This window comes from Dioscorea cayenensis, unplaced genomic scaffold, assembly GCF_009730915.1.
Source record: "Dioscorea cayenensis subsp. rotundata cultivar TDr96_F1 unplaced genomic scaffold, TDr96_F1_v2_PseudoChromosome.rev07_lg8_w22 25.fasta BLBR01001379.1, whole genome shotgun sequence".
Classification (NCBI taxonomy): Eukaryota; Viridiplantae; Streptophyta; class Magnoliopsida; order Dioscoreales; family Dioscoreaceae; genus Dioscorea; species Dioscorea cayenensis.
The window spans coordinates 32,122-57,843 of record NW_024087770.1 but is presented as its reverse complement, the minus strand read 5'-3'; the positions used below and the strand labels follow the sequence as shown (position 1 = coordinate 57,843).

The 25,722-nt window shown below is 33.8% G+C and overlaps 3 protein-coding genes across 4 annotated transcripts; 1 reads left to right on the top strand and 2 right to left on the bottom strand.

Annotated features, from left to right (window-relative positions):
• Positions 1–2,347: 2,347 nt before the first annotated feature.
• Positions 2,348–5,404, bottom strand: LOC120256287. Its single transcript, XM_039263999.1, has 5 exons — positions 4,654–5,404; positions 3,224–4,423; positions 2,819–3,065; positions 2,686–2,732; positions 2,348–2,625 (listed from the first exon to the last, which is right to left on the bottom strand). The coding sequence occupies exons 1-5, from the start codon at positions 5,402–5,404 to the stop codon at positions 2,348–2,350; spliced, it is 2,523 nt and encodes an 840-aa protein (XP_039119933.1).
• Positions 5,405–17,954: 12,550 nt separating this feature from the next.
• Positions 17,955–19,927, top strand: LOC120256284 (zinc finger protein CO3-like). The gene is given in 6 exon segments (XM_039263995.1): positions 17,955–18,221; positions 18,833–19,249; positions 19,251–19,274; positions 19,276–19,335; positions 19,474–19,611; positions 19,708–19,927. Coding segments are annotated over 6 exon segments (750 nt in total). The 5' UTR covers positions 17,955–18,185; the 3' UTR covers positions 19,783–19,927.
• A 64-nt stretch (positions 19,928–19,991) lies between these two features.
• On the bottom strand, positions 19,992–24,639 carry LOC120256285. Of its 2 annotated transcripts, none has more exons than XM_039263997.1 (7): positions 24,540–24,639; positions 23,287–23,356; positions 23,153–23,214; positions 22,957–23,046; positions 22,747–22,868; positions 21,214–21,268; positions 19,992–20,450 (listed from the first exon to the last, which is right to left on the bottom strand). In XM_039263997.1, exons 2-7 carry the CDS (start codon positions 23,351–23,353, stop codon positions 20,277–20,279), a joined length of 570 nt encoding a protein of 189 aa, XP_039119931.1. In that variant the 5' UTR covers positions 23,354–23,356; positions 24,540–24,639; the 3' UTR covers positions 19,992–20,276. The 2 variants fall into 2 exon arrangements, with proteins under 2 accessions (XP_039119931.1, XP_039119930.1); XM_039263996.1 differs by having other exon boundaries at positions 23,287–23,353.
• Between the last annotated feature and the right edge of the window lie 1,083 nt (positions 24,640–25,722).

The following is a 25,722-nucleotide window of genomic DNA, read 5'->3' as shown; positions in this document are numbered from 1 at the left end:
CCATTACCTCCTTCTCCTTCTCCACCTCCATCTAACTCTCCTATCCTCTCCCATTCTTTCCACTCTTGCCTTCCCCATTCCCTCCATCCCTTCTCACCTCCCACCCCCTGTCATTGCTACCACTGTCGCCCTCATCTCTGCTAAGAAAAGCACACCTCGCGCCTTTCTCAAAGCCCATAATCTCATTCGTGCCAACTTCTCGGAGTCCCCTCTCATTTGGGACCGAAGACTTGCTCGTATCGCTCGACATTGGTCTCTCAATCTAAAGTACAACTTCCAATGCACTCTCTCCCACTCCGTGGACCTTTCGGGGAAAACTTGTTCTGGGGGAGCCCCGGTTGGCAATGGACTCCAAATGATGCTGTCGAGAGTTGGGCTCAAGAGGCCTCGGACTATGATTGGACTAATAATGTTTGCGCTGCCGGAAAAGTTTGTGGTCATTTCACACAGATTATTTGGAATGATACCCAGAAAATCGGGTGTGGTCGTGCCCGTTGCCCCGGCAAAGGTGTCGTTTATACTTGTAACTATGATCCTCCCGGGAATTGGCTTGGTGAACGACCTCTGACTTAAGCCACCACTTGCGGAAGGCATTAGTGGATGTATGTGTTTGATTGAGTTTTTATTTCTGGGTTGATAAACAAAATCTTTTGTATGAAACTTCTAATTGTTGTTGTATGCATTCTTTAAGATGCATATGTTTTCTTTGAGATACATATGCAAAGATTCATGATGATAATAATAATAATGGGAATTGCTTTGGGTGTGTATATTCTTCAATATTATACTCAAAAAAACATACCGTTTCTTTATGTTCTTTAGCAATGATAAGTCTCACTCATGTTTACTAATATTAACACCAAAATTCGTGTGAACTCTTTTTCTTTTCTTTTCCTTTTTTTTTTTTTGACAAATTGGTGACAAGCACCTTTGGTGTGAACTTTTTTTTATGTTTTGCATTGATATGTTCTATATTTATAAAAAAACAAAAAAACCACTTGTTCAAGACTATTGGAATGGATCCATTGTAGGGATGGCAATGGGGCGGAGTGGAGGCGGGGAGCCTATACCGTCCTGTCCTGGGCGGGGCGGGGCATGCTTTTACTTACCATCCCCGCCCCGCCCCGCCCCACCCCACCATGTCCCCTTTTTTTTCATAAACCGCCAGCCCTGCCCCACCCTGCTCTGCTCATAGTTATAGATAAGTAACTAAAATTCCTAAAAATATTTTTAAAATAGATTTTTTTATAAAAAAAAAATCTTATAAAAACAAGCTCATAAAAAATTTATTGAAATTTTTTTAATAAATTTCATTTACCCCTTACACTATATAATAGTCATAATAAGTTAAATTATTAGCGGGCAGGGCATGGAAAAACCAAACCCACCCCGCCCCGCCCAAAGCAGCCGTTCAGGAGAATCGGGTTGGAAACCATGGGTCGATTCGGTTTTTGCCATCCCTAACCCATTGCCTGGTATTCTTACTATCATGGTCAAATTCGATGAACTGGTTAGTTTAACCGAAAACGGGTTGACCCCAGTTTTGAAATTTAAAAACATTGAGGCTAAATTAATGAATAGATTAGACCCCAAGTTCTCATTTCCTTAGTTGGTGATGTTTTTCCATTTTTCATCTAATGATTCTAATCTACTCATTTTTTATTTTTTTCCCATTTCCCTTTATGTGAATCTTGTAATGATCTCCACTGCTGCAGCCCTGCTCTTCTCTTTTGTTTGGTAATAGCCATTTTTGTGCTTTCTGATTTGAAATCAACAGTGTTGGTGTTCTCTAGACCTAAATATTTCTCACTGTCAAGGGTGTGGCCTCCTCTCTTCTTCATCTTCAATCTCTTCTCATTTTATTTATTTTTTTAATTTTTTCCCACAATCCAAAAACCCGTGTTAATTGAATATGTTTTTTTGGTTTAATTTTAAATTTTTAGTTCATATTGAGGACAAGTTTAGTGCAATGTAAACTCTCATGTTGTACACAATATGTGTAGCTTTAAATTTTTAATCAAATCATGTTGTACACAATATGATGCGTGCTCTCGCTTGTCCTCGAAGCTGCTGGGCGTTGTGGTGCCGGAGATTTGAATTCAGAGAGTGGGAGAGTGGGAGAAAGGGAGAGAGGGAGAGGGTAGAGAGAAGACAGAGGTGATAGAGAAAAGAGAGTGAGAGAATTGAAGAGAGGGTTTGCTTTATCATGCCCATGCTCCCATACAATTCATTGGCATATAATAAGATGGTTATAACATTCATGCCATACATAGCCCGCCACTTGGCATTCCACTACCATTTGTCTCTTAGATAGAACATTATAATATGTAAACTATGAGCTAATTGGTCAGTCCATTATAAAGTCATGGAACTTGTGTGGTCTCTGCCTCGAACGCTGATCACGCTCCATTGGCGCTACTGTGCCACATGAGTTTGCAGTCACGAGGCTTGACGTTGGCGCACTTTTGTCAGGTGTTTGTGCATCATTCGCCTGCCCTACAAGAACCACCTTGTCCTCAAGGTGTAGATGAGGAAATTCCTGCCGTAAGGAGCGCAGATCTTCCCATGTAGCATCAGACGCCGATTGGTTCTCCCACTGAACTAAGGCCTGTGGTGTGGACTGCCCTTGTTAAAGGATATGACGAGTGTTAAGAATACGAACGGGTTGTAAGAGTGGTTACTGACCCACAAAGACATCTGGTAATGGAGCTTGTTGAAGCAAAGGGTCATCTCTACATTTCTTTAGGTTAGAGACGTGAAAAACATTGTGGATTCGAGTTGTAGCTGGGAGCGCAAGCTTGTAGGCATAAGTGCTTGCCTGGCTTGTTGAAAAGCCGAAGTTGCTTCAGAGGTCCAAACGAATGCATATTTGCGAAGCAAAGAAGTAAGAGGTGCTGTGAGAGTAGAATAGTGTGGGACGAAGCGTCGATAATATCCGGCGAGGCCCAAGAACACGCGAAGAGCTTTTATAGAGGACGGTACAGGCCATTCACGGATGACGGCAATCTTGTCCTTATCCACAGAGATTCCTTGACCCGAGATACGGTGGCCCAAGTAGAGAAGCTCTGTACATCCAAAAGCACATTTGGTTAGTTTAGCAAACAAATGATGATTTTGGAGGATAGTAAGGACAGTGTGCAGGTGTTTAAGGTGCAGGTCCCATGAAGGGCTATACACCAGAATGTCGTAAAAAAAAAAACCAAAACAAAGCGACGTAAGACACCCCGGAAGATGGCATTCATCAAAGCCTGAAATGTTGATGGAGCATTGGATAATCCAAACGGCATCACAATGAATTCAAAATGTCCATCATGAGTGCGAAATGCCGTTTTGTCGATATCCGGTGGATGAATCCGAATCTGGTGGTACCCTGCTCGTAGATCAAGTTTGGAGAAGATGGTTGCACCAGCGAGCTCGTCGAATAACTCGTCCATCGTTGGTATTGGGAAACGGTCACGAACAGTGATAGCATTAAGTACCCGGTAATTGACACAGAACCGCCATGAGCCATCCTTCTTCTTGATGAGGAGGACCGGCGATGAGTACGGACTCATGCTCGGTCGAATGACGCCGTCTGCAAGCATCTCACCCACTAGCTTCTCGATCTCGGCCTTCTGAAAATGAGGATAACGGTAGGGACACACGTTCACTAGACGGGCATTTGGCAGCAGTGGAATCCGGTGATCGGTTTCCCGAGGTGGTGGTAAGCCTGTTGGAGTTGAAAAAACAGTGGCAAATTGGTGTAGAAGACCTTGCAGTGCTGTGGCGATGGGTAGCGGCACATCAGGGCTGATGTTAGGCGTCGGTTGTAGGGGGTGAGTCTCCATGACTAAGTGGAAGTACTGAATAGGGTCCCCCAATGGGTTTTGTTTCATCAATCCAGAAGTGGTGATGTAGTTGAAGGCTGGTTGACGGACACCTTGAAATTGAATGCGTGTGTCCCCCATGGTGAACTCCATCCATAAATTATTATAGTCAAAGATAATGGGTCCCAAGCTGGCCATCCATTGGACTCCCAATACTAGATCAGCACCATATATGGGCAAAAGCATGAGGTCAACGTTGAAGGTGGCGTCATCGAGTCGTAATGGTACTTGCAAACAAGTTCCTGCACAATTGAGAGAGTCACCGTTACCTACTGTAACTCGGAGATGTGGTAATGGTTGAACTGGTAGATTCAAATGCTCAGCCAACTTTGTCTGGATGAAGTTATTAGTGGAACCACCATCTATCAATACCACCACTGGTCGACCGTTGATAGTGCCGGCTAACTTCATCGTTGAGGGAACAATGTGACCCGTGAGAGCATGGTAGGAAATGCAAGGAGTTTTTTCACCCATTGCTTCGATATGTTCTAGCGGTTGATTTTCCTCAGGAGCAGCTGAAACGTGGTCGTTCTCGATGGGAAGAACATTCTCTTCATCTGTGAGAAGACAAAGGAATTGTGGCTTAGCACAATGATGCCCCGGTGTAAACTTAGCATCACAGTTATAACATAAGCCTTTCTCTCATCGCGCCGACATCGCCGCTGCGGTGAATCGTTTAATGGGGAGCAAGGGTGGGGAGGACGACCATCATTCTGTACTAGCGGGACTGGAGGGACCAACGCTCACGGCATTGTCCATCGGGGTGGAGGTGCACGGCTAAAGTTACATTTGTCTTCAACAAGGCGAGCCATGCCCATCGCATCATGTAGGTCTTGGGGCTTCAAGAGATATAGCTCGCACTGAATGTCGTCACGGAGGCCAGATAAGAAGCAGTTTAGAAGGTTGCTTTGACTCAAGCCTGTGACTCGTGTGGAAAGGCTTTCAAATTCAGTTAGGTAGCTGGTTATTGTTGATTTTTGTTTAAGCTTATAAAGTTGTGCTTCATGGTTGATGAAGGTCGATGGACCGAACCAGAGTTCGGCTTGACGAGAAAATGCCTCCCAAGTAGACAGCTGAGCCGTATTCTGTAACCAATGATACCATTGGAGTGCTGGGCCGGTCATGTAAAACACTGCAATAATTAACTTTTGGTCAACTGGAACTTGGTGATACGAGAAAAAGAGCTCTATTTGGAGTAACCAATTGAGAACATCATCACCAGAGAAGAGTGGTATTTCCAACTTTGGGAGTCGAACGGTTGTTATAGTACCGGTTAGAGGAGGCCTTGTAGATGTGTCAGTCATCGGTGGAATAGTCACCATCGCAGCCGATGGGGGTAGTGGAAGCAGTGGTGGTGTCGGTGTTGGTTTGTCTAGTTTGGCCAGCTTGACAAGGATGTCGGCCATGACTGTTTGCTGTGATGTGAGGTGTTTTTGCACTGTCTCAAAGGTATCCGTATGTTGCTGCACGGTGGCGCCGAAGGATGCTAGTCGTTCGTAAATGATCGCCATGTTGTTCTCGATGGCGCGAGGCGTCATCATACCGCTCGATCGTCGCTGGCTTTCGTCTCTCAACGAAAGCACCAATTGATGTGTGCTCTCGCTTGTCCTCGAAGCTGCTGGGCGTTGTGGTACCGGAGATTTGAATTTAGAGAGAGGGAGAGTGTCACGCCCCGACTCGCGGGCCCACGGGACGCGACAATCGCCGCAGCAATCCCGAGGAGGGATACCCCGCCACTCAACCCTCAGGATGCCGCAAGGCTAATCAACACACCTGGAATTCAACAATATACATATCGCAGATATAGAACAGAAAGAAACAATGTTACACAACGACAGTAACAACAACAATAACAACAACAACAACAACAACAACAACAATAGGATACTGAAAATATAGAGGTTCACAAAATACACAGGGAAACAACCCTAACAACAGTAGGAAATGGTAATACACAGAAGTTTAAGAGTATTTAAATACTAAACCATGCAACAAGTTTTCTACACACTAGTGGATCCATAGGTCTTATAACATGTTCCATGACAACAACAACATACATGAGCTGAAGGAAATACAACGGATGATAGAATAGTAGTAAATGCCCGATCTGTTGCCACACGGTCACACCTACTACCCCTGCGAGTCCGGGAGGAAGAAAGAGGGATGAGTAACTCAAGTTACTCGGTGAGGGAAGGTTAGCACAACCTTAGCGAGAAAAAAATACACCAACGACAAAAAAATAATAATAATGAATCATCAAAATAAATGCTTTTACCAAATTGATACAAGTTTAGAAACATTATTACATATAATAGAAGCCTTCAAGAGAATTAAAAAAACATAATAATACCAAGAAAACTCTTTTTTTACCCCAACTAGGGTTTACAACACAAAAAAATCATAAAAGCATGGTTTTAAATACAAGTAAAACAACAAAAATATCATGGGTTTGAAATAAATAAACACAATACCCAACACTCACCCAACATAACATGGTCTAGAAAAACTCTCTAAACCTTCGCAGTGGCCATGGCTGGAGTTCGAGCCGCCAAGGTACTCATGCCCTTGGCGTTGACCCATCAGTTCACGGTTGGTGACTCCGGCTACCGATGAATATCCGATCGGGGCTCTACACTCCCACCGAGCGGCCCTCGTAGTAATCGGCCGGTCGACACGCCACCTCAATAGGGCTGGCCGTGAAGACCGCCCTCTTTCGCGATGAGGATATCACCAAAACAATCACCACAATAAAAATACAACTCCACTCGGGAGTACAATATCCATCCATGATCATAAATCAAGAATACCTCGGCCATTTGCACGAGGACAAGATAAACACATAAGCAAAAGCCCAAACTTTTAACACAAAAATAATTTGCAAGTCCCAACACAAGCAACAACATGGAAATCCTTTTTCCTTTCAACAATCAAAAATTTGCTTCAAGCCTAGGATTTCACCAAATCAAAGATTTCCATAACAAAAACTCAAGTTTCAAACAAAAATAAAAGATTTCACAAACTCATGGATACATATATCAATCACAATTTCCACGATAACAAAAACAAAAAGCCAAAAGAGACATCCAAGATTTGCCTCAACAATAATTATCATTCACCAAATTACCAAACAAGTATAAATCAATAAAACTTACTTAAAAACATGAAATGCATATATATATATATATATATAGCTATTGGCATTCTTCTAATAAAGCTATGCTAAATAATTCCACTCACGGGATCGGCAATTTATCTTCCTCTGAAGCTACTCCTCGGCTAAGTCTTTGCCTCGAGCCAAGACTTCTTCTCCTTGCCAAAGCATAACAAAAACACCACAAAAAAATTAGCAAAAAAACAAACAAACAAGAAAAAAACCCTAAGTTTTCTAACAAACCACCCTAATTCGATCCTAAGATTAGCTCAAAAACTAGGTTTTAAAGGTTACCAATGAATTCCTAGGGGTTTTAGCTTCAATCTAATCCAAAGAAATCAAAGAAACAACTAAATATTCCCGGTGCTACAGTAAATTCGACCTAGCTACAGTAAAACCGAGCCCTATACTATGGTTTTCTCCCAATTTACAACTCTAAATCACAAATTTTCTTCTACAACATTCTCACACAAGATCAACAATTCAATGGCTTCAATTTAAACCTATAAACATGCAAATCCATGGAGAAATTCTAGGTTTTGAAAAAAAAACTAAAACAAGGAAAATACAAGAATAAATACGGTATAAAACCATAAATCTATGCTTACCAAGCTCAATGGTGAAGGAGGAAGAGATAGGATGCTTGGTTCGCCGGGAAAAACTTCGCCGGGAAAAAAATAAGAAAAATGGGAAGGTTCGGCCAAGACAAGGAAAGAAGAAGAGAAGAAGAAAGAAGAAGAAGAAATGGTTTTAAGGGAAAATTTTTCGGGCTGCTACGATAGCAGGGCTACTACGATGCCAGGCCTCTATCAAACCCGAGGCTTCTACAGGAACAAGTCGCTCTGAGAACCGGTTTGCTACGAGGATCAGTGCTCTACTGATGCAGGGCTGAAAATCTATAGAAATGGGCTATAGTAATCTACAGTAAACACTGGGTATAACAGAGAGGGTAGAGAGAAGACGGAGGTAATAGAGAAAAGAGAGTGAGAGAATTGAAGAGAGGGTTTGCTTCATCATGCCCCTGCTCCCATGCAATTCATTGGCATATAATAAGATGGTTATAACATTCATGCCATACATAGCCCGCCACCTGGCATTCCACTACCATTTGTTTCTTAGATAGAACATTATAATATGTTAACTATGAGCTAATTGGTCAGTCCATTATAAAGTCATGGTACTTGTGTGGTCTCTGCCTCGAACGCTGATCACGCTCCATTGGCGCTACTGTGCCACGTGAGTTTGTAGTCACGAGTCTTGACGTTGGCGCACTTTTGTCGGGTGTTTGTACATCACAATATGTTTGACAAAATACCTTATAGGAAACTATCATGGACCTTGTCAAATTTTCTTTCCTCTTAATATTGTTAGATTTTCATACTATTATTTAAATGTTCTTCTTTAACATTATTTTTACTATTTGATATCATGTGATTAGCAATGTAGCTCTTATCTTTAGTTTGAATTGGACTTGGAACATATGTGACTTTGGAATTTTGGAGAATTGATATCTGTGTTAATATATATATATATTATAATTATTATGTCATCCGGTTCAACTAAAATGGGTCATCATGTCCAACCGATTGACTAATGACCCAATTGCTTGGCCGGTTTACTTCACGATCCTATTCTGAAAACATTGATCAGCATTCTATTAATCCCTCCATTTCAAAATACATGTCATTTTAAAAAAATAAAAATTATTCCAAAATAGTTTCTGTTTTATAATATCAAAGCAATATTTATTTATTTATTCCCAATTTTACCCATCTTCAATTTCCTAAGTTATATAAATGAAGAGAGTAATTTTTATAGTCCCAAGAAAAATACATAGTTTCAAGAGAATGATAGTTTAGTAATTTGGTTGTTGTTTATGTTAAAGTTTATATAATTTAATACTATCTTTAATTCTTGTGCAACATTCTTAAACTACATGTATTTATGAATTGAGGGAGTAACTATTATTTCAATAACAATTTAATTTTAACTAGCATAGCATGGATGTCTGTGCATACGCTATGGGATGTGAATTGTTTTAAAAAATTAAAAAAATAAAATCATTTGAAAGATAAATGGGAAAAACTAACCAAATGCCAATATTATATATAGTATACTTTACATAAAAGAACCAAGAAAACTTTAAAAACAAAAAATAATAAATTTATATAATACATATAAAAAAATACAATAGATATATACTATATATAATTATATATTATATAAAAAACCTCTTAAAAAGCCAAAAATAAAAAACAAAAAACAAAACGAACAAACAAACACCAATGGTATATATATCATAATACACAAATAAATATCAAAATAAATATATACATTGAGATTGTAATAGAAAAAGGAGAGTTATACATAAATCAACACTAAATATATATATATATATCATTTAATAAATACTAAGGAAACTAATAGTAATAAAACAACATACATATCATGCAATATAATTATATACTAGGCATTTTCCCTGGTTTCACATCGGAGTTTTAATATTTTATGAAGAGTTTTGAGACAATATCATATATAAAATAATATAATTAAACAACTCTTACCATGAAGCTATTGTATATCTTGAATTTCAAAAGTCTTATGGACATTTATTGCATAAATAATTAGGTGTAATTAATGATTTTCAATTATTAATGTTATAAGTAATATAAAAAAAAACTTAAATGTTATAAAATAAAATAAAATTGTTCCTTGAAATGCTCTCGGAGTAGATTATACATCAATTTTGAGGCAATATCATATATAAAATAATATAATTAAACAACTCCTACATAAAGCTATTGTATACCTTGAATTTCAAAAGTCTTATGGATATTTATTACATAAATAATTAAGTGTAATTAATATTTTTAAATTATTAATATTATAAATAATATAAATAAAACTTAAATGTTATAAAAAATTTAAAATTGTTCTTTGAAACGCTCTCGAAATAAATTATACATCTACTTGAATAATATGTATAGATTATATTATAATTGGTGAGTAATGTTATATTATCTATATTAAATAACATATATATAACAATTATATTATTATATAATTTATATAGTTTATGTTCTATTCATGGAATAATATAATACTATAAAATATAAAGTAATCTATAGATAAAAAATAGGCAATCAATACTATTAATATAGCATAGACAACTTTATGTGTGAATACTGCCAATATATTATTTCAATCATATAGTTTTATATTAAATTATATGTCTAATATTATTATATATAATGTATATATTACACATATTATATTTGGCAAAAGCTCATAAACATTTAAGAAAAATAAAAATGCTGAATTGAGATAGACACAAATATACGAGAGAAAAATGAAAACAGTGATGTGTACAAATTCTTAAAGTTTTTATTTTTATTTTTTTAAAATAAAGTGAAAAAATCACAACTTTATTAAAAAAGAAGAAGAAAATAGAATATATACAGAGGAGAAAAATAGCCACTAAAAACAAAGCAAAAAGACAAATCCTCATCAGGGGTGAGGAACACAAAAAACAGAAAAGAGAAAATAAAACACACAAAAAAAGAAGCTTGGCCAACGAAGAATACCGTCTGGTAACACAGGCCTGCCCGAGCTGCGAGAAGGAGAAGATTACTGCCGATCTAGGTGGCGCTCTGCATCATCAGTGTGATCTATTATTCTTATGCTCATGAAGTTGAGGGAGTGCTTGATCCTTTGGGAGGCTTCAAGGTTAGCTTGCTGATGAGACTCTGAAGCTGAAGAAAGCCAAGAGAGAAGCAAATTAACAGTCTTAAAAAACACAAAATGAATAGGTAAGCAATTTAATTAAAAAATGCGATTATTCCGTTTCATCCATATATTCCAGATAATTACTCTGGAACTGAGATCCCTACAGGTACCGTTGGCTAGAATTTAATGATGGGATTTAGGAGGTCCGAATTTTGGACACTGAAAACGGAGAAGAGTCTGGATTGAAGATTAAAAAAGAGATGTTCCACCGTTTCAGAACCTTTGTAATAAAAGAACGCAAATGCCTATAGCGTTTAGATTACAACTTTTTTTTTAAGAGGTTTGTTCCTAAAGTTTTTATCTATGTATATATACATAAAAAACTGGCTCTTTATATAATATATAGTATACAATTAACAATATATTCATTATATGTGCCTTGAGACAGAGAGGGGGAGGTAGAGAGTTAAATAATAAAATAAAATAAAAAAATCAATCACAACAACGCAAATGGCAATGTGAAAGAAGTTCGGGTACTGTTGAATAAGATTAATAGCATGTATGCATTTTTGAGGTTTTAACCTATAACCAATTCTACTGAGTTGAGTTTTTATAAATTTTCATTTTCTGCTTACAAAATTATAGTGGGAGGTGGCCCACGCTAATTATTAACTCTTTTTTACACGGACAGGGAAAGTAGTATTTTAACTATTTTTTTTTCTAAATTGTACCATCATTGCCATTAACATTTGAATTATTTTCCCCAATATATAGTTATAACGTTGTTGTACCGCACTAAACAAATGCATGATCATGATAATGGTGTGACACCCATTCTCGAGTGATCATATGCTTAATTAATTTTAATGCATTAAATTTCTATATCAACACTTATAAAACATGAGTTATTTTTAATAAAATATGAATAAATTATATCAAAATCTTGTACATATATAGAGTTAATTTTTCAATAAATATATGACTTCAATCTTTATGATTTAATGTTTGAACCCTTTTTTTTTTTCAACACACAAATATTTTACATAGCAAACCCGGCCAGTACGAATAGATCAAGTTGTTACCGGTAAAACAATTTTTAAACAATATTTATAAAAAAAGCAATAAAGAAAAAAAAAATTGTTGTTAGTGGTTAAAAAGCCCAATAATGCAGTGAGATTGGAGCAATGTGTAGATGCCATTTCCACGTATTTCACACATGTCACCTCCACCTCCACTCCAAAATGTTTTTTTTGGTCACACTTATGTGCTTTCACTTCATCTTCAAGTTCTTTAATTTCTCCATGAAGTAGTTGTCTTCCTTTCTCTCTCTCCCTCTCTAGTGAAGGTGAATGAGACTACCCTTTACTCTCCTTCCCTCCATGTCTTCTTCTCTAGTACTAATCTTAACCCATTTTCATTCATTCATTCATAAGTTCATATATATGACATCATATATTTGTGTTTATAAAATAAATTCATAATAAACATCATAATACCTACGAAAATAATTAAGATGAATATAATTTTAATGATATTATATAATAAGGTAACAAGTGTAACATATTGAATATATTTTCTTCTTCTAGTTGAATTGGTTGAAAAACTAGTTGTATATTTATCTTCTCTTTTAATTATACTTAACTAGTTATTGTGTACAGGTTATAATACAATGTTTCATCATCATCATCATCATATATATATATATGCAGAAGGAATCCAATATGAAGCCAAAAATCAAATCTAATTAAATTAAAGTATCAAAACCAAAAGAAAGAAATGTGTCATCAAAATAAGGAAGAATCCAAGAAGAAGAACATCAATGAGGAGATGGTGCCATTTACAGCTAGCTAGATTAGAGTAAGTTTGTATGGTGTGAAAGGGAGAGATTAGAAGATGATATGCACCAGAATGGAGCCAAATGTAAAGGATGGTTGAGAAGTAGTGACATGAAGATGCCACCAATAATGCCCTCTTATTATCAATGAACATATATGGGGGCCCTCATTGCACAATAAAAGTGACACTTTTTTAAAAAATTTTAATTTTAATTTTAATTTTTTGATTTTTTTTTTATAATCCTAATTCCATAAATTGATCGACAAATATTTAAGTTAAAAACTTTATGTCATACATATATATATATGTCATTCTTCTCCGCACAACAAAATTCTAAGTACTATAACTGTCGTTATAAGAGAAGACTAAAAATTTTATTTTTTTCTAACTAAAAGGTTAATGGTTCAATGATGTAGTTTGTCGTGTTTATAAATATATATATATATATATATTTAAAAAAAAATAATGTCAAATCACCAAAAATATTAATATAAAACAAACATATAGTTGGACCACCATTTCTTATATAATCTAAACCCTATACTAGTAGTTGATAGTGGCCTTTGGATATATCATGATTCAGGTCTACCTAAATATGGAATTAACACTATTATATGTTACAGTAGTATACAGTGGCCACTGATGACATATCAAGTATATCCTTCTCTCCCTCTTCATGTAGCTCTTATCACTTGTTTATTTTACTTTAGGTATATATATATACATATACATACATACTCTTGGAAATTCTATTAGTTGCACGTATACCTCTTAATACAGCCAAACATCATATATATTATTTCAGATTTTTTTTAAAATATAGACTCGTCTCTTTTACATAGATCATTAAATTATAGTATTATAATAATAAAATAAAAAATTATTTAAATCTATAAACAATCCTTGTTAGTGTTAAGTTTTATCTAGATGTTATAAATTAAATGATTTTAATTTTTTTTAAAGAGTGTGTGTATATATTAATTCCATGACCATAAGAGATTTTTAAGATTTAATTCTAATAAATTAAAAGGAGTTCAATTCGTTTAGAATATACGAAAAATTATTAACTTAGTAATCATTAGAAATATTTAGGGGCATTTTTTTACTCATTATTATTTAATAATATATTTTAATAATGTATATGTGGCTGATGAGCATATACCTAATTTTTTTTATAAAAATAGATAAATCACTGATTTATTATAAAATATATATATATATATAATTTTAAGGACTGCACATAATATTTAATATTATTATTAAAGGGTAGTTGAACCTTCAGAGTTCAGACAAAGAAGAGGCCCTTTATTTTATTTTATTTTATTTTATTTTAAAGGTTATAACTTACCAAATGCAAGCTTTGCCAAACTCTCTGTTTGAGTGGCTTTTGGTATTTCCTATCAAAAATATTTTAAAAAGAGTAATTAATGAAGAAGTAATTAATGGGAAAGTGATTGCTTGGAGCCTTGGAGTTAAAATCTAGATTATTATGTTTTGTATGTAAAAAAATGTTTGATTAAAAATTCATGAAATATTTCATTCCATGTAAGTTAGTACTTCCTGAGAATATTTTTATTAATTTTTCAATTTATCTTTCAACTAATTAATTAATTAATACATATAAAAAAATAATTTTTTTAACAATGCTAAATGAAATGGTATTTAAATCTCTCTTAATTTTCAAATATAAAGCATCTTTTTAATAATCATGATTTGATATTTTTATTAACTTTTGATTTGAAAATTGACATTATATTGCATTAATCTGAATTCTTTTAGAGTAACTAGCCCACATACCAAACTCAGTTATTTACTTTCATAGTAGATAAAAAAGGTTCTAAAATAAATAATTAATTAATTAATTAATTAATTAAAGAAGAGAGAATGACAGAAAGAGAAAAAGGCAAATTGAAAAAAAGATGTGGTAAATGAAAAAGAGAAAGAAAAGCTCTAGCATGATTTTTGTCATTATAGATGAGATTATTATAAATAAAATTCTATTTGTGCAATTTTCCTTTATACTTGAAAAAGTAGATACTAAACTCAACCATATGAAAAATGATTTCATATGATAATAAAATAATAATAATAATAATTTCATTTTTTTTTAGAAAGGCGACAAGCACAAGAATCCAGGGACGTGCACGTGTGGAGAGCAAGACTTAACGCCGACCCACGTGCCCTCACCTTGTGTAGGATATGAGGTTCGATCTCGGATCCTCCCCGAAACAAACGCCATACGCAAAGAACCCGATACCAATTGACCCAAAAACCATTGGTTAATAATTTCATTCTGTCCATTATTTTTTTTTTTAACAAAAATATATAAAAAAAAATGATTAACCAATTAAATTTCATGTTCTCACTTTCTGTCCTACCAAGCCCACCCTCACTAGTTTAGAGTTAAGATTAAGCAAATGAGTCCCAAAAAAGACAACTAATCATGACATATTAACGTTCCATACATGATTCAAAAAATGACAATGAAAACAATTAAAACATGCCATTTGGCACATAAACCAAAATACAGAGGTTGAGCCAAAAACAGCACTGTTTTTGCAACTTTGGCTCATTACACACCATTTTCATCTCTATTTGATGATGATGATGATGATGATATATATACACACACAGTATACACTTCCATGACTTTTGATTCCCACTTCCATGATTTATCACTTCTTCTCATTTTTGTGCTAAAGCCACCATAACACCTTTTTTTTTTTTTACTTTTCTTTTGAAAAGTGAACCTTGCTAATTAAAGAGTTGCTGGTTGGCAAGGGAATGAATAAAGTGAATTAGTGTTTTGAATTCAACTTAAAAGTACTTTTCTAGTTCGTCTAAAATGCATGAACCATTTTTAAAGTGGTGAAATCCCATCACAAGTCAAGTATTATTTATTTCCATAATTTTATTTTTTTTTTTACATAGTGGGCAAGTCAATCATATTACAATTTATTTCCATATTTAGCTTTTTTACAATTTTTTTTTAAAAAAATTGTTGTGGTTAAATGGTTATTTCCAATTCTAAAGACTTATAACATAGTTTAGCTTAGTATTTATTTAATTGATTAATATTTACCCATTATTTTTAAAAATAAAATAATAATGTGTATGTATCAAACTAATCCTTTCAACATTTAACATTTGATCCGGATATGGTGTAAAAAAATGAATCAGCTATTGTATATTAAATAAATAAATAGTTATTTTGTGTATTCTTATAAAAAAATTAATTTTTTAAATATACCACTGCCATGGTGAAATTAAATAAAAGAAATCATCATGTACAATTCTTGGATAATAATAAAAAGTATTAATTTAATAAAGTGAATCGATGACAATGATCATATAAAAAATTTATTAATTTCTTTAAAAAATATACATATTTTTATTAATAATTACGGTTGTCAGTTTTGAGAAGTGTTCAACCCTCCATAATAATATTGATTGAGGAAAGAATGGCTTGTATATTTTATAAAAAAATAAAATAGAATAAAATACATAGTAATAATATATGTGCATAATGTGTTTGTATATATAGATTTGTAAATTTGTTAGATTAATAAAGGTTTTGGTGGTCATGTAATGGAAAAGAGCTCCTTATCATGTTGGGGTGTGGGAATCTGAATCATTTTGGATGAATTGGAAGACAGGGATATTTACTTTTCTCTTATATTATCAATCTCTTTCTTTCCAACTGTGCCATTTCTTTTCCCACTCCTCACTGGTTTTTTATTTTGATTTTTAACTCTTTTTTTCTTTTTAATATACATATGTAGTGTAAGGCATGCATGTGTAATAATTAAAAAAAAAAAATAGAGTGAGATGATTCTAACATAAGAAAATGAGAATTAGGAGGTGATTGTGATTATTATAATTTTATGAGTTATTGTAATAGAACATATAAAATATTTTTTACATTTTTATTTTATCTTTTTAAATAAATTTTGCTATATTTGAGGGGTTGTTTAAATTATTTGAGATATAGTCATAAATATAAATATAAAAATAGCGTGACAGTGATTTTGATAGAATGTTATTTTCAATTATATGTTGTAAATACAAGTTGTGAAGTAAAAGTAGAATATAAAGAGAGAATCAAATATATTCTCACAACTAATATGACAATTATTATTATTATTATTATTATTATTATTTTTTTAAATAATGACTATTTGTATGGGAATAAAGTGTTTTAATCACTAGGTTATTACTATACTGACATAATTTTTTTTTTCCTAATTAGCTTGCAATATAACAAGATAAATTTTATTTTAGAAGCACTAAAATACAAGATAAAATTATTATCGAAACATCTATAAATAATAATTTATAATAAAAGATAAATATAATAAATTAAATAACAATTTTCACAATTTTTTTTAAGAAAATATACTTTTCGAAGTAAAATTTCTAAGGTCGATGTTTAACCTTGCAGGGTGAAGGCCTTTATTTTAGTCAATTTAGTATATATGCTTTCTTTCCGCCGCTAGCTTTTAATTTAATAAGAAAAAGTATTTATAAAGTTTTCATTAGCGAAATCATAAACAGCTGGAAGAGAAGTTTAATCCGGAACATTCACCTTAGCAAGAACAATAATGACATCTGACATGATGTCATTGTTTATTGATTATATTGCACAATAGCTTGCATTAAAAATATTATATAATTATATAAAAAAATAATAAGATTATTGGCTAATTATATAGAATGGAAATTACAATTAATTTCACATATAATTTAAGCAATAAAATTATTTTATAAACAATAAACTTTAGTTGGCATTTAGTATTAGATTCTACATGGATCAAAGCTCCAATTTTTAAAATGGAAAAGAAATAAAATATCAATTAAAGTGATGCACTACCTTTAATGTTCTTAATACTATAATGATTATTTATTTATTTAAATAAAAAAATATTTGACAGCATTTAGTCTAATAATACTAATCTCAGTGTATTAAATTTTGTTTGTCAGATTTTTATTGTCAAAGTTCTAAATATGTTAAACATAAAAATATCAATAGTCTCTTGTTATGAAAACAGACTTTATAGCTAAATCTCTATATCTGAATGAGAGCGTATGGGTAGATTATAATTATTTTTATGCGCACATCTCTGATTGAATATGCACTTTTCACACTTATTTAAAAGGAAAAAGAAAAAAAAAACTTTTTGAATAATTTATGGAAAAAAAAAATAATGCTGTAACATGCATAACACCATACATGCATGCATATGTCCCTTTTCTTCTTCTTCTTCTTCTTCTTATTATTATTATTATTATTATTATTATTTTTTTGGTGACAAGATGCATATGTCCTTTTAGTAAGTGCTATAAATACTAAGCAACCTCAGCTTCCAGTGTTCTCTCCTTCATAGCCTCTCACTCTGTTTTTTAATACAAATATATAGATATCCTTCTAAATATATATATATATATATACATACATACCTGTTCTGCTGTGACTACTGCTATAACCACAACTCTTATAAATAACAGAGAGATTGAGATGTTTACACATCCAGGGCTTTTGCTAGCTTTCTCTCAGGGATTCTCACAAGACTCATTATCATCTCATCACCCTTTTTTCTCTCTTCCTCATGATCAACTTCTCCCGTATCAACAACCCTAACTTGGTACTCTCTTTCTCTCTCTCTTTCTCCCTCTCTTTCTGTGTGTGTGTTGATCTTTGACATTGGAGGGTATTTCTGTCAGAGAATTGGCAGTCTGGTGATTTGCTGAATGAAATCACTAGTTTGGATGAAGGTGTTGAAGTGAATTATATGACTTGAATGATTAAACTGTCAACTACTTTTTACTAGAATGCCATGCTCTGTTTTTTTTTTATTCCAGAAAACAGAGGGAGGTGTTTCTGCTGCTGGTGTTATTTTTTGCAAAAAGGAATTTTCTTTCATTTATTTCATGAGATTTAATTTGGAAGTTTTGGTTTATTTTCTTTTTCTAATTATGAATTTCCATTCCATGGAGCTCTTTCTTGGAAGTATTTTCATTCAAATTACATTAAACAGAAATTGCAGAAAAATTACATTGCTTTGATTGTGTAATAAAAGATCACTACCCAGAAAAAAAAAGGAACTAAATATGTATATATATGGAAACTTCAGTTTGAATTCTATAAAGATGAGAATTTTCCAGCAATGAAAATGGAAAGTTTTTTTAACCGAATAAACAGAACAGCCAGAAAAGAAATATACACTGAACTCTTTTTGGCTCTAAATTTTTACAGGGAAGCATTGTGCAAAGTACTGCAGTCTTGGAATATGATTTAGGAGGAGAAGGGGATTTGTTCAAAGCCCCAGAACCAATCATAGGAGAATCAGTGCTTGCTCTTGATCTAATAGCAAGTGGGATGTCATTGATATCAGATGCTGATGATGTTATTACTGCAGAAACAATTCAAGTTGCAGATATGGAATCAATCCAAATTGAGCATCTTGATGATGTTATCAATGAGTGCAAGAAAGTTTTTTTGGCAAAATCAATGACTGAAGAAACAATTCCTGAGCATGAAGTAGCACAACAAATTGATGAAGAAGATTCAGAAAAAGCAAAAAGCAGGATCATTGCAGAGGGGCAAATGCAGAAAAGTGTGAGTTCTGGAAGTTTGAAATCAATGGAGTGGATCAATGCTTGCTGTAATAGAAAGACCCAATTTTCTCAGTTTCCAAAGGTTTGGATTTCGGAACTGCACTTGGGATGAGGAGAGCTTTCAGTGAGGGAGATATTCAGGTGAATGACAAGTTTATTATTATATTATTATTATTATTATTTACTGTTTCATTGATCAGATGAGATAATAGTTCTTATAGTCTTACATCACTTTCATTCATGAGTCTGATATGTTTTTAAAAGTTTTCTTTTTGACAGACTCTTGGGAGTAATAACTACACAAACTATAACTGCACAGGCATAATTCACTCATATGAGAAGTCCGAAGAGCGCAGAGAAAAGCTTTCCCGGTACCGAAGGAAGAAGAGCTTGAGAAACTTCAATCGAAAAATCAAGGTATGTGAAGTTTCATATCTCTTAAACCAAGATTAATACGGAGTTTGAACCTTGCAATGATCAGCAGAGCTTGTTCTTGGTGTATATTTTATTCAGTATGCATGCCGGAAAGCGTTAGCAGACAATCAGCCGAGAATACGAGGAAGGTTTGCAAAGACGGAAGATAGATGAATTTATCCAGATCACAGAAACAAATCCTTGAAGAGATGAAATAAGACAGACACACTGCTGTATAATAGAGTGAATAAAGCCTTGTTTGTTGTTAGCACTACAATAACCAATTCTTGTGGGGATTGTTCTCTCCCCTTATTGTTCATATCAATGCAATGCTTCCCGGGAATAAAAGATGGAATAAGAACTTAAAAGATGAACCCAAAACATGAAAGAATTAACAGCTATGAATTTGGTTAACATAACAAGAAAAACCATTGATTCAGTCACTGTTTCAATGGTGAAAAGGCAACCTGTCGTTTTCTTAGTAATACTACTTAGTATCCTACTAACAGTACAGACAAACAGCATAAATGCAAACTAACTGTCCAAATGTTTGTAGTAGCTAATAGAGAGATGCCGGCTTTTCTCCGCCTGTCAAGGAAAAACTTGACCAACCCAACCATACCTTCCCAAGGCGATTGAGTTGATGAAATCTACTGAAGTGAAACAGTTTATCTGGCAAAGTTCCCAGATTGCTGCCCGAAGCTGACGGCTCGTGCCTTGTTTCGGCCTCTGACTGGCCAGTGTCCTTTGCGACTTCCTTGTGGCCCCCCCATCCTCAGCTCCTTGATACTCGCAAAGCGTGCGTCCAAGGTCCGAGGCTTCTGGTTCCCCATCACGTTACCCTGCACATGATTGTTCGCAATTTAACACAAACACCAAAAGGTGAAAGATTAAGAAAACGGAAGATTTAACACAAACACCATCCAGCACAATTTTATATTTTATAGGATGTGGCATGATTATTGATTAAATATACTCCATAATGGTTCTTATCTTGATGAAGGGATTTGCATCTGGCTGTTCAATTTTGAAACTTAACCAACCAATATAGCACTCCTCCACAGAAAATTAAGCAGCAATTATGCAGAAGTTGATACATGGTACAAATGAGACAACCTTCTTATGATTATCACAGTTACAACCTACATCTACTGACGATTAAGGGTCTGACACGATAGTACAATACTAGTTGTACATATGTCAAAGCCTATTAACTTGCCTTACACTAGGAGCAGTCAATAAAATAGTCAAAGAAAAAAAACCAGAAGTTGTAAAAATAATTGGCAAGCAAATATAGTTCTACATAGGAACGAAACAAAAGTAATAAAAAATTAATCCATCTAGCTGATGTATTTTGTTGGGGCAATACTGCAGAAGTGTAACATCTGTCGGAACTTAGCACAAGCAATGCACTTCAGAAAGATATGGTAACCAAATTGACAATTGACAAGCGAAATTACATATTTTCATATCCCGGCTATTACTAATAGACAAATTTAAAGTCATTAAATTTGTCTATTAGCAACTAAATTAAGAAAACACCACAAGGAAAACCAATGCCATCCTATTTTCTGGTTTCTGTGTTTGATGCATGGTAACAATTACCTTTCCAGGTTGGCTGCTTTCAGTTGCCTTCTTCTGAGCTGGTGCAGCTGCAAACCTGCACAAGCAACAATCCATTATAGATCAAAACCAATTGTCCAAGATTACTACATAATAGGTGTAAAACACACTTCCTTTTTCTGCAGCTATCAAGTTTTTGATTTGCAATTAACTCACCATACAAATCATAAGCAAATTTACCATCAAAATATTAAAAAGATAAAGAATGGTTCAGACACATTTGCAGCTGTTCAGTAACTGCAAAGCCTTGCCACCAAGATCTGAAGGGCAGTGAATAGCAATCAGAAACACAACTTTCTGCTAATCGAAAACAGCTCCAAGATTTTAGACACCCATCCATGACTGAGCACAAAATATCAGAAATCCAACTTTCCTTGTTCCAAATTAAATTGCATTTGTCCTCATTGTTTCAACTTATTTTCAATAACAAGGCTATATCACCCAACAGATAATTTGCCTTCAAGCAGACAGGCAGAGTAGAACTCAGAAGGCATCTTCATATGCATTTCAAATTCGAGACCAAGTCTTAAATATAGCCAGCAATCTAATTCCATTTTCACTTATAGTAACTCCAACACAACTAACAATGAGAACCCACTGCATTTAGTATCCTCCAAACATCACAACCAATCAAAAGATGGCTTTTCACTTCAGAATTGCAAACCATTGTACAGCTTCCATCCTTACCCAATTCATGTGCAATGAGGTGTGAATGGGCACAATATCAAAATATAATAATATAAACAACAACAGTGACAGTGGACTGAAATTTTACAAACTTCAGCACTCCTCGTATAGTCCTGTAAATGATAGTCAAAAGCCAAGACTACCCAGGCATCTTTCCTAATCACCAAACACTTTTACCAAGACTGCACTGTCAAGATATGGTAAGACATCCTTGATCACCATGTGATGTTACTGATGGATCCATAAAGTCAGTTGATATTAAAACCATGACAATTAGAAAACAGTGCTGAGATATAGTAGCAATTGCATCTGCACCTTGGAAGGATGAGGTTCTTTAATGATCAACCTTCTCATATTTCCAAAATCAGAAATGCAGGTGCCAGTTCCCAACTTTAAGGCATATATTCTAGTCCCACTGACTCTATAGAACAAATGAACCTAAAACTCAAATTGTCCATCATATCTGAGCCAAAGATTGAGCGCAAACATAGTTCAAAGAACCTGCTCACAACCTTTGAAGCGCATCATGCCTCAAATACTACAGACGAGTTGATGAGTAATCTTGCAAAGTCAAAAGAAGAACACCTCAAAATCACCCACAACAGGTATAACAAACAAAGATCCACATATAAATACTAATTGCGTATTCAGCCCAATCAACAATGCAATTGTCCACAAACTGAACCCATATTTTCCAAATTCGCGCATAACAAATTTCCATCACTGAAAAAGAACCATGGTTTACCTGCAGATACGCATGTTTGTGAGGAATATAAATCAAGCCATGAAAATCATCCTTAATAATTTATGATCGTGAACCCAAAGTACCTTCGCTTATTCCAGTTAACCACCCAATTATGAACAGGAACAGATGCAGCCTTCTTTGCAACCTCTGTGATCATTGGGAACTGGTTCCATTGAAAATGTGACCTCTTATTTGCGAGCACGCCCTACAGAGAGGACACATATGGGCATCATAAGAAAACAATTTTTTATTTTAAGCTCATCTAACAAGACAAACATGGACCACCAGCTCACCTGTCTGATGGACGATCTGGAATCCATAAATTGTCGAAGCTTGGAGGTACCTTGGTAAGTATTATTGCCAAAAATTCCTTGAGATTTGATCTAATTTCAGAAAAGCATTTCATGTTAATTACTCCACAATATCAATAATTTAGCTATTTTATGAGTATAAAAACATAAGCAGAAAAAAAATGACAGAAACACTCACCGGAACTCTTTGACGCCTTCTCCTTTGAGATGAATTTTTCTTGGACATCTTGATTAGATCATCTGTAACCAGCAAGCATCAGTTCATAATCCAGCATGGAACTTAAAAACATTTGGGATAGAAGGACGACTTACCTAAAGTCATGTCCAATTTTTTCTCAGTGAGAGCAAGCATATCATTTACTAACGGCTCCTCTGCCATCTGCTAAATCAATACAAAAAGAAAAAGATAAATTGGATTAGCAGCCACACAAATTCTCTTCTGTTCTAACAACTCTAACGAATGAATTGAAAAGGAAACAAGAAACCAAAAAGGAAGTTGCAATTTATTCAAGAGTCTAGTGAAAGAAGAAAGACAACATGTAATCCAGCATTCTTACAGGCCTGCTCAACCTATAAAAACTAGCTCTGATATAGCATCTAACATGACAAATTTGAATTTAATTTCATTATTGTTGGTAATCCCTCAATGATCCAGGGTGATGGGCATGGTCTCAACAAAAGACAGTGAGGTATTATTGACAAAGGCACCTAAAGCTTCCAGTATAGAAGCTCATGCAAAAAGGAACATCCCTCTGAAAACTACATTGACACAGGAGAAGTCTAGAATAAAAGATAAAAACTAATGCTATAGATTTAATTATTCCTTTCCCCTATAAAATAAATGGGCTCTGAAAATTAATTGCAAACTCAGTTCAAACTCAAATCAAAAACCATTTTGCATTAGGGTTTTATAAAACCTAAACAACATTAACACTACAAATAGAAAAGTAACCTAAGTATACAGAGGAAAAAGAAAAACAACTTCAAGAATAGATGGAAACCCTAATATAGAATCAAATCAAGCATTAGCATGCCCCCAATCAAAATTTAATCTTAAGCAAGCCTCCAAAAGGAGAACACAAGATTTGAGAATTGCTAGTCATTACAAGAACAAACATTAAATTAATAAATACTATTTATTAAAAAAACAACACAAGAATCAGACAATCCCTACACCAACAACAAAAACAACAATCAAAACTTAAATTAATACCAAAACCTCAAAAAAAAAAGGACATAAATCTTGATAATTTCTCACCAAGACATCAGCAACAACGAGAATAGGGTTTTCAGATTCAGGTCCCGCAATAAACAAATCAAACACGAAACACAAACACCACCGCAAAATCAGGAAAAGACAACTTGAGAGAGAACAAAAACATCATTAAATTTATATACGAAAAAAAGGGGAAAAAAAAAACATAAATAAAATCTCCGAGTCTTTCTTTTCACCAGTTCTCTTCAATTTTCCTTCAATCCAAACAGAAACAAACGAAAGACAGCATGAACAAGAAGAAGCACGCAAAGAAATAAACAATGGAGCCAAGGATCGATCAAAAACTCACCGAATTGAAAGCAGGATCGAATCCCTCTTCCGTGGAACCCTAGGGTTTCAAAAGCGAAAACACGAGGACCAACCTTTCCAGAACCACCCTCGCGCGCTCGAAGAACTTGTGAATTCTCTGGCGCTTGTGTATATTTAATTATTTATAGCTAGAACTGCCGATCCGAATAGGAAATTGAATCCGCTAAGGCTCCAAAACGGGTTCGGATTCAAAGGTTTTAGACCCGATAAAGATATACACAAATTAAAGTATTTTAAATGTGAGGTTAGTGACCTTTAATTACATGCATACCCTTCATAAATTTTTTTTTTTTTAATGACAAAAATTTCAGGTCATCCAACCACAAATATATGTGCCTTTGAAATATGAGGTATAAAATTTAAATTATGTGTATAATCGCCTCTTTTTATCATAGATAAAAGAATTAAAATTTTATAAATATATATATATATATTATTTTATCTATATTTATATAAAATTAGTTGTTTAATTAATTTTTAATGATTACGAGCAATCTTCCATGGAGAGAGTGGCATACGTAGAAAATAACTATAATTAAAAATCAGGATATGTAAGTAAATTTATATTAAAAGAAGGTATACGCACAATAGTCAATACTTTCAAATAATACAAGAAAAAATTTTCTTAAATATTTATCTCAAGGCCGACCTTAGTGGAAATGGGGCCTTGAGCAAATAATTATTTTTCAATTATTTTTATTAAATAAAGAAAGTTCATAATAAGAAATTACGAATATTAGATGAAATTAATATTTTTTTTAATATTATCATAAATCAATTAAACAAGATAAGTTTTATAATTTGAAAAAAAAAATCAAGATTTTTAGGAATATGATTATGAGGATAAAATAATAGTCTATATATATATATATATATTCAATTAGGAAAAGTGTTTTGTCACATGTCAACTTTTCTAATAATAGCAGACAGTCACTTCTTTTTTTATGAATATAAACAAGATCTAAAGCATTACTCTGAACCCTGGATATACAAGTATATGTATAATATGAGAATAATATAGTAATCCCGGGATGAATAGTGATATAAAGCAAGATCGGAGAATGCGATCTCGTTGGGGTATATACAGTACATGTCAACTTCTTATTAAAAACTTTTCAGCCAAAATCATATAATATTATAATAATATTAAAATATTTTTAATT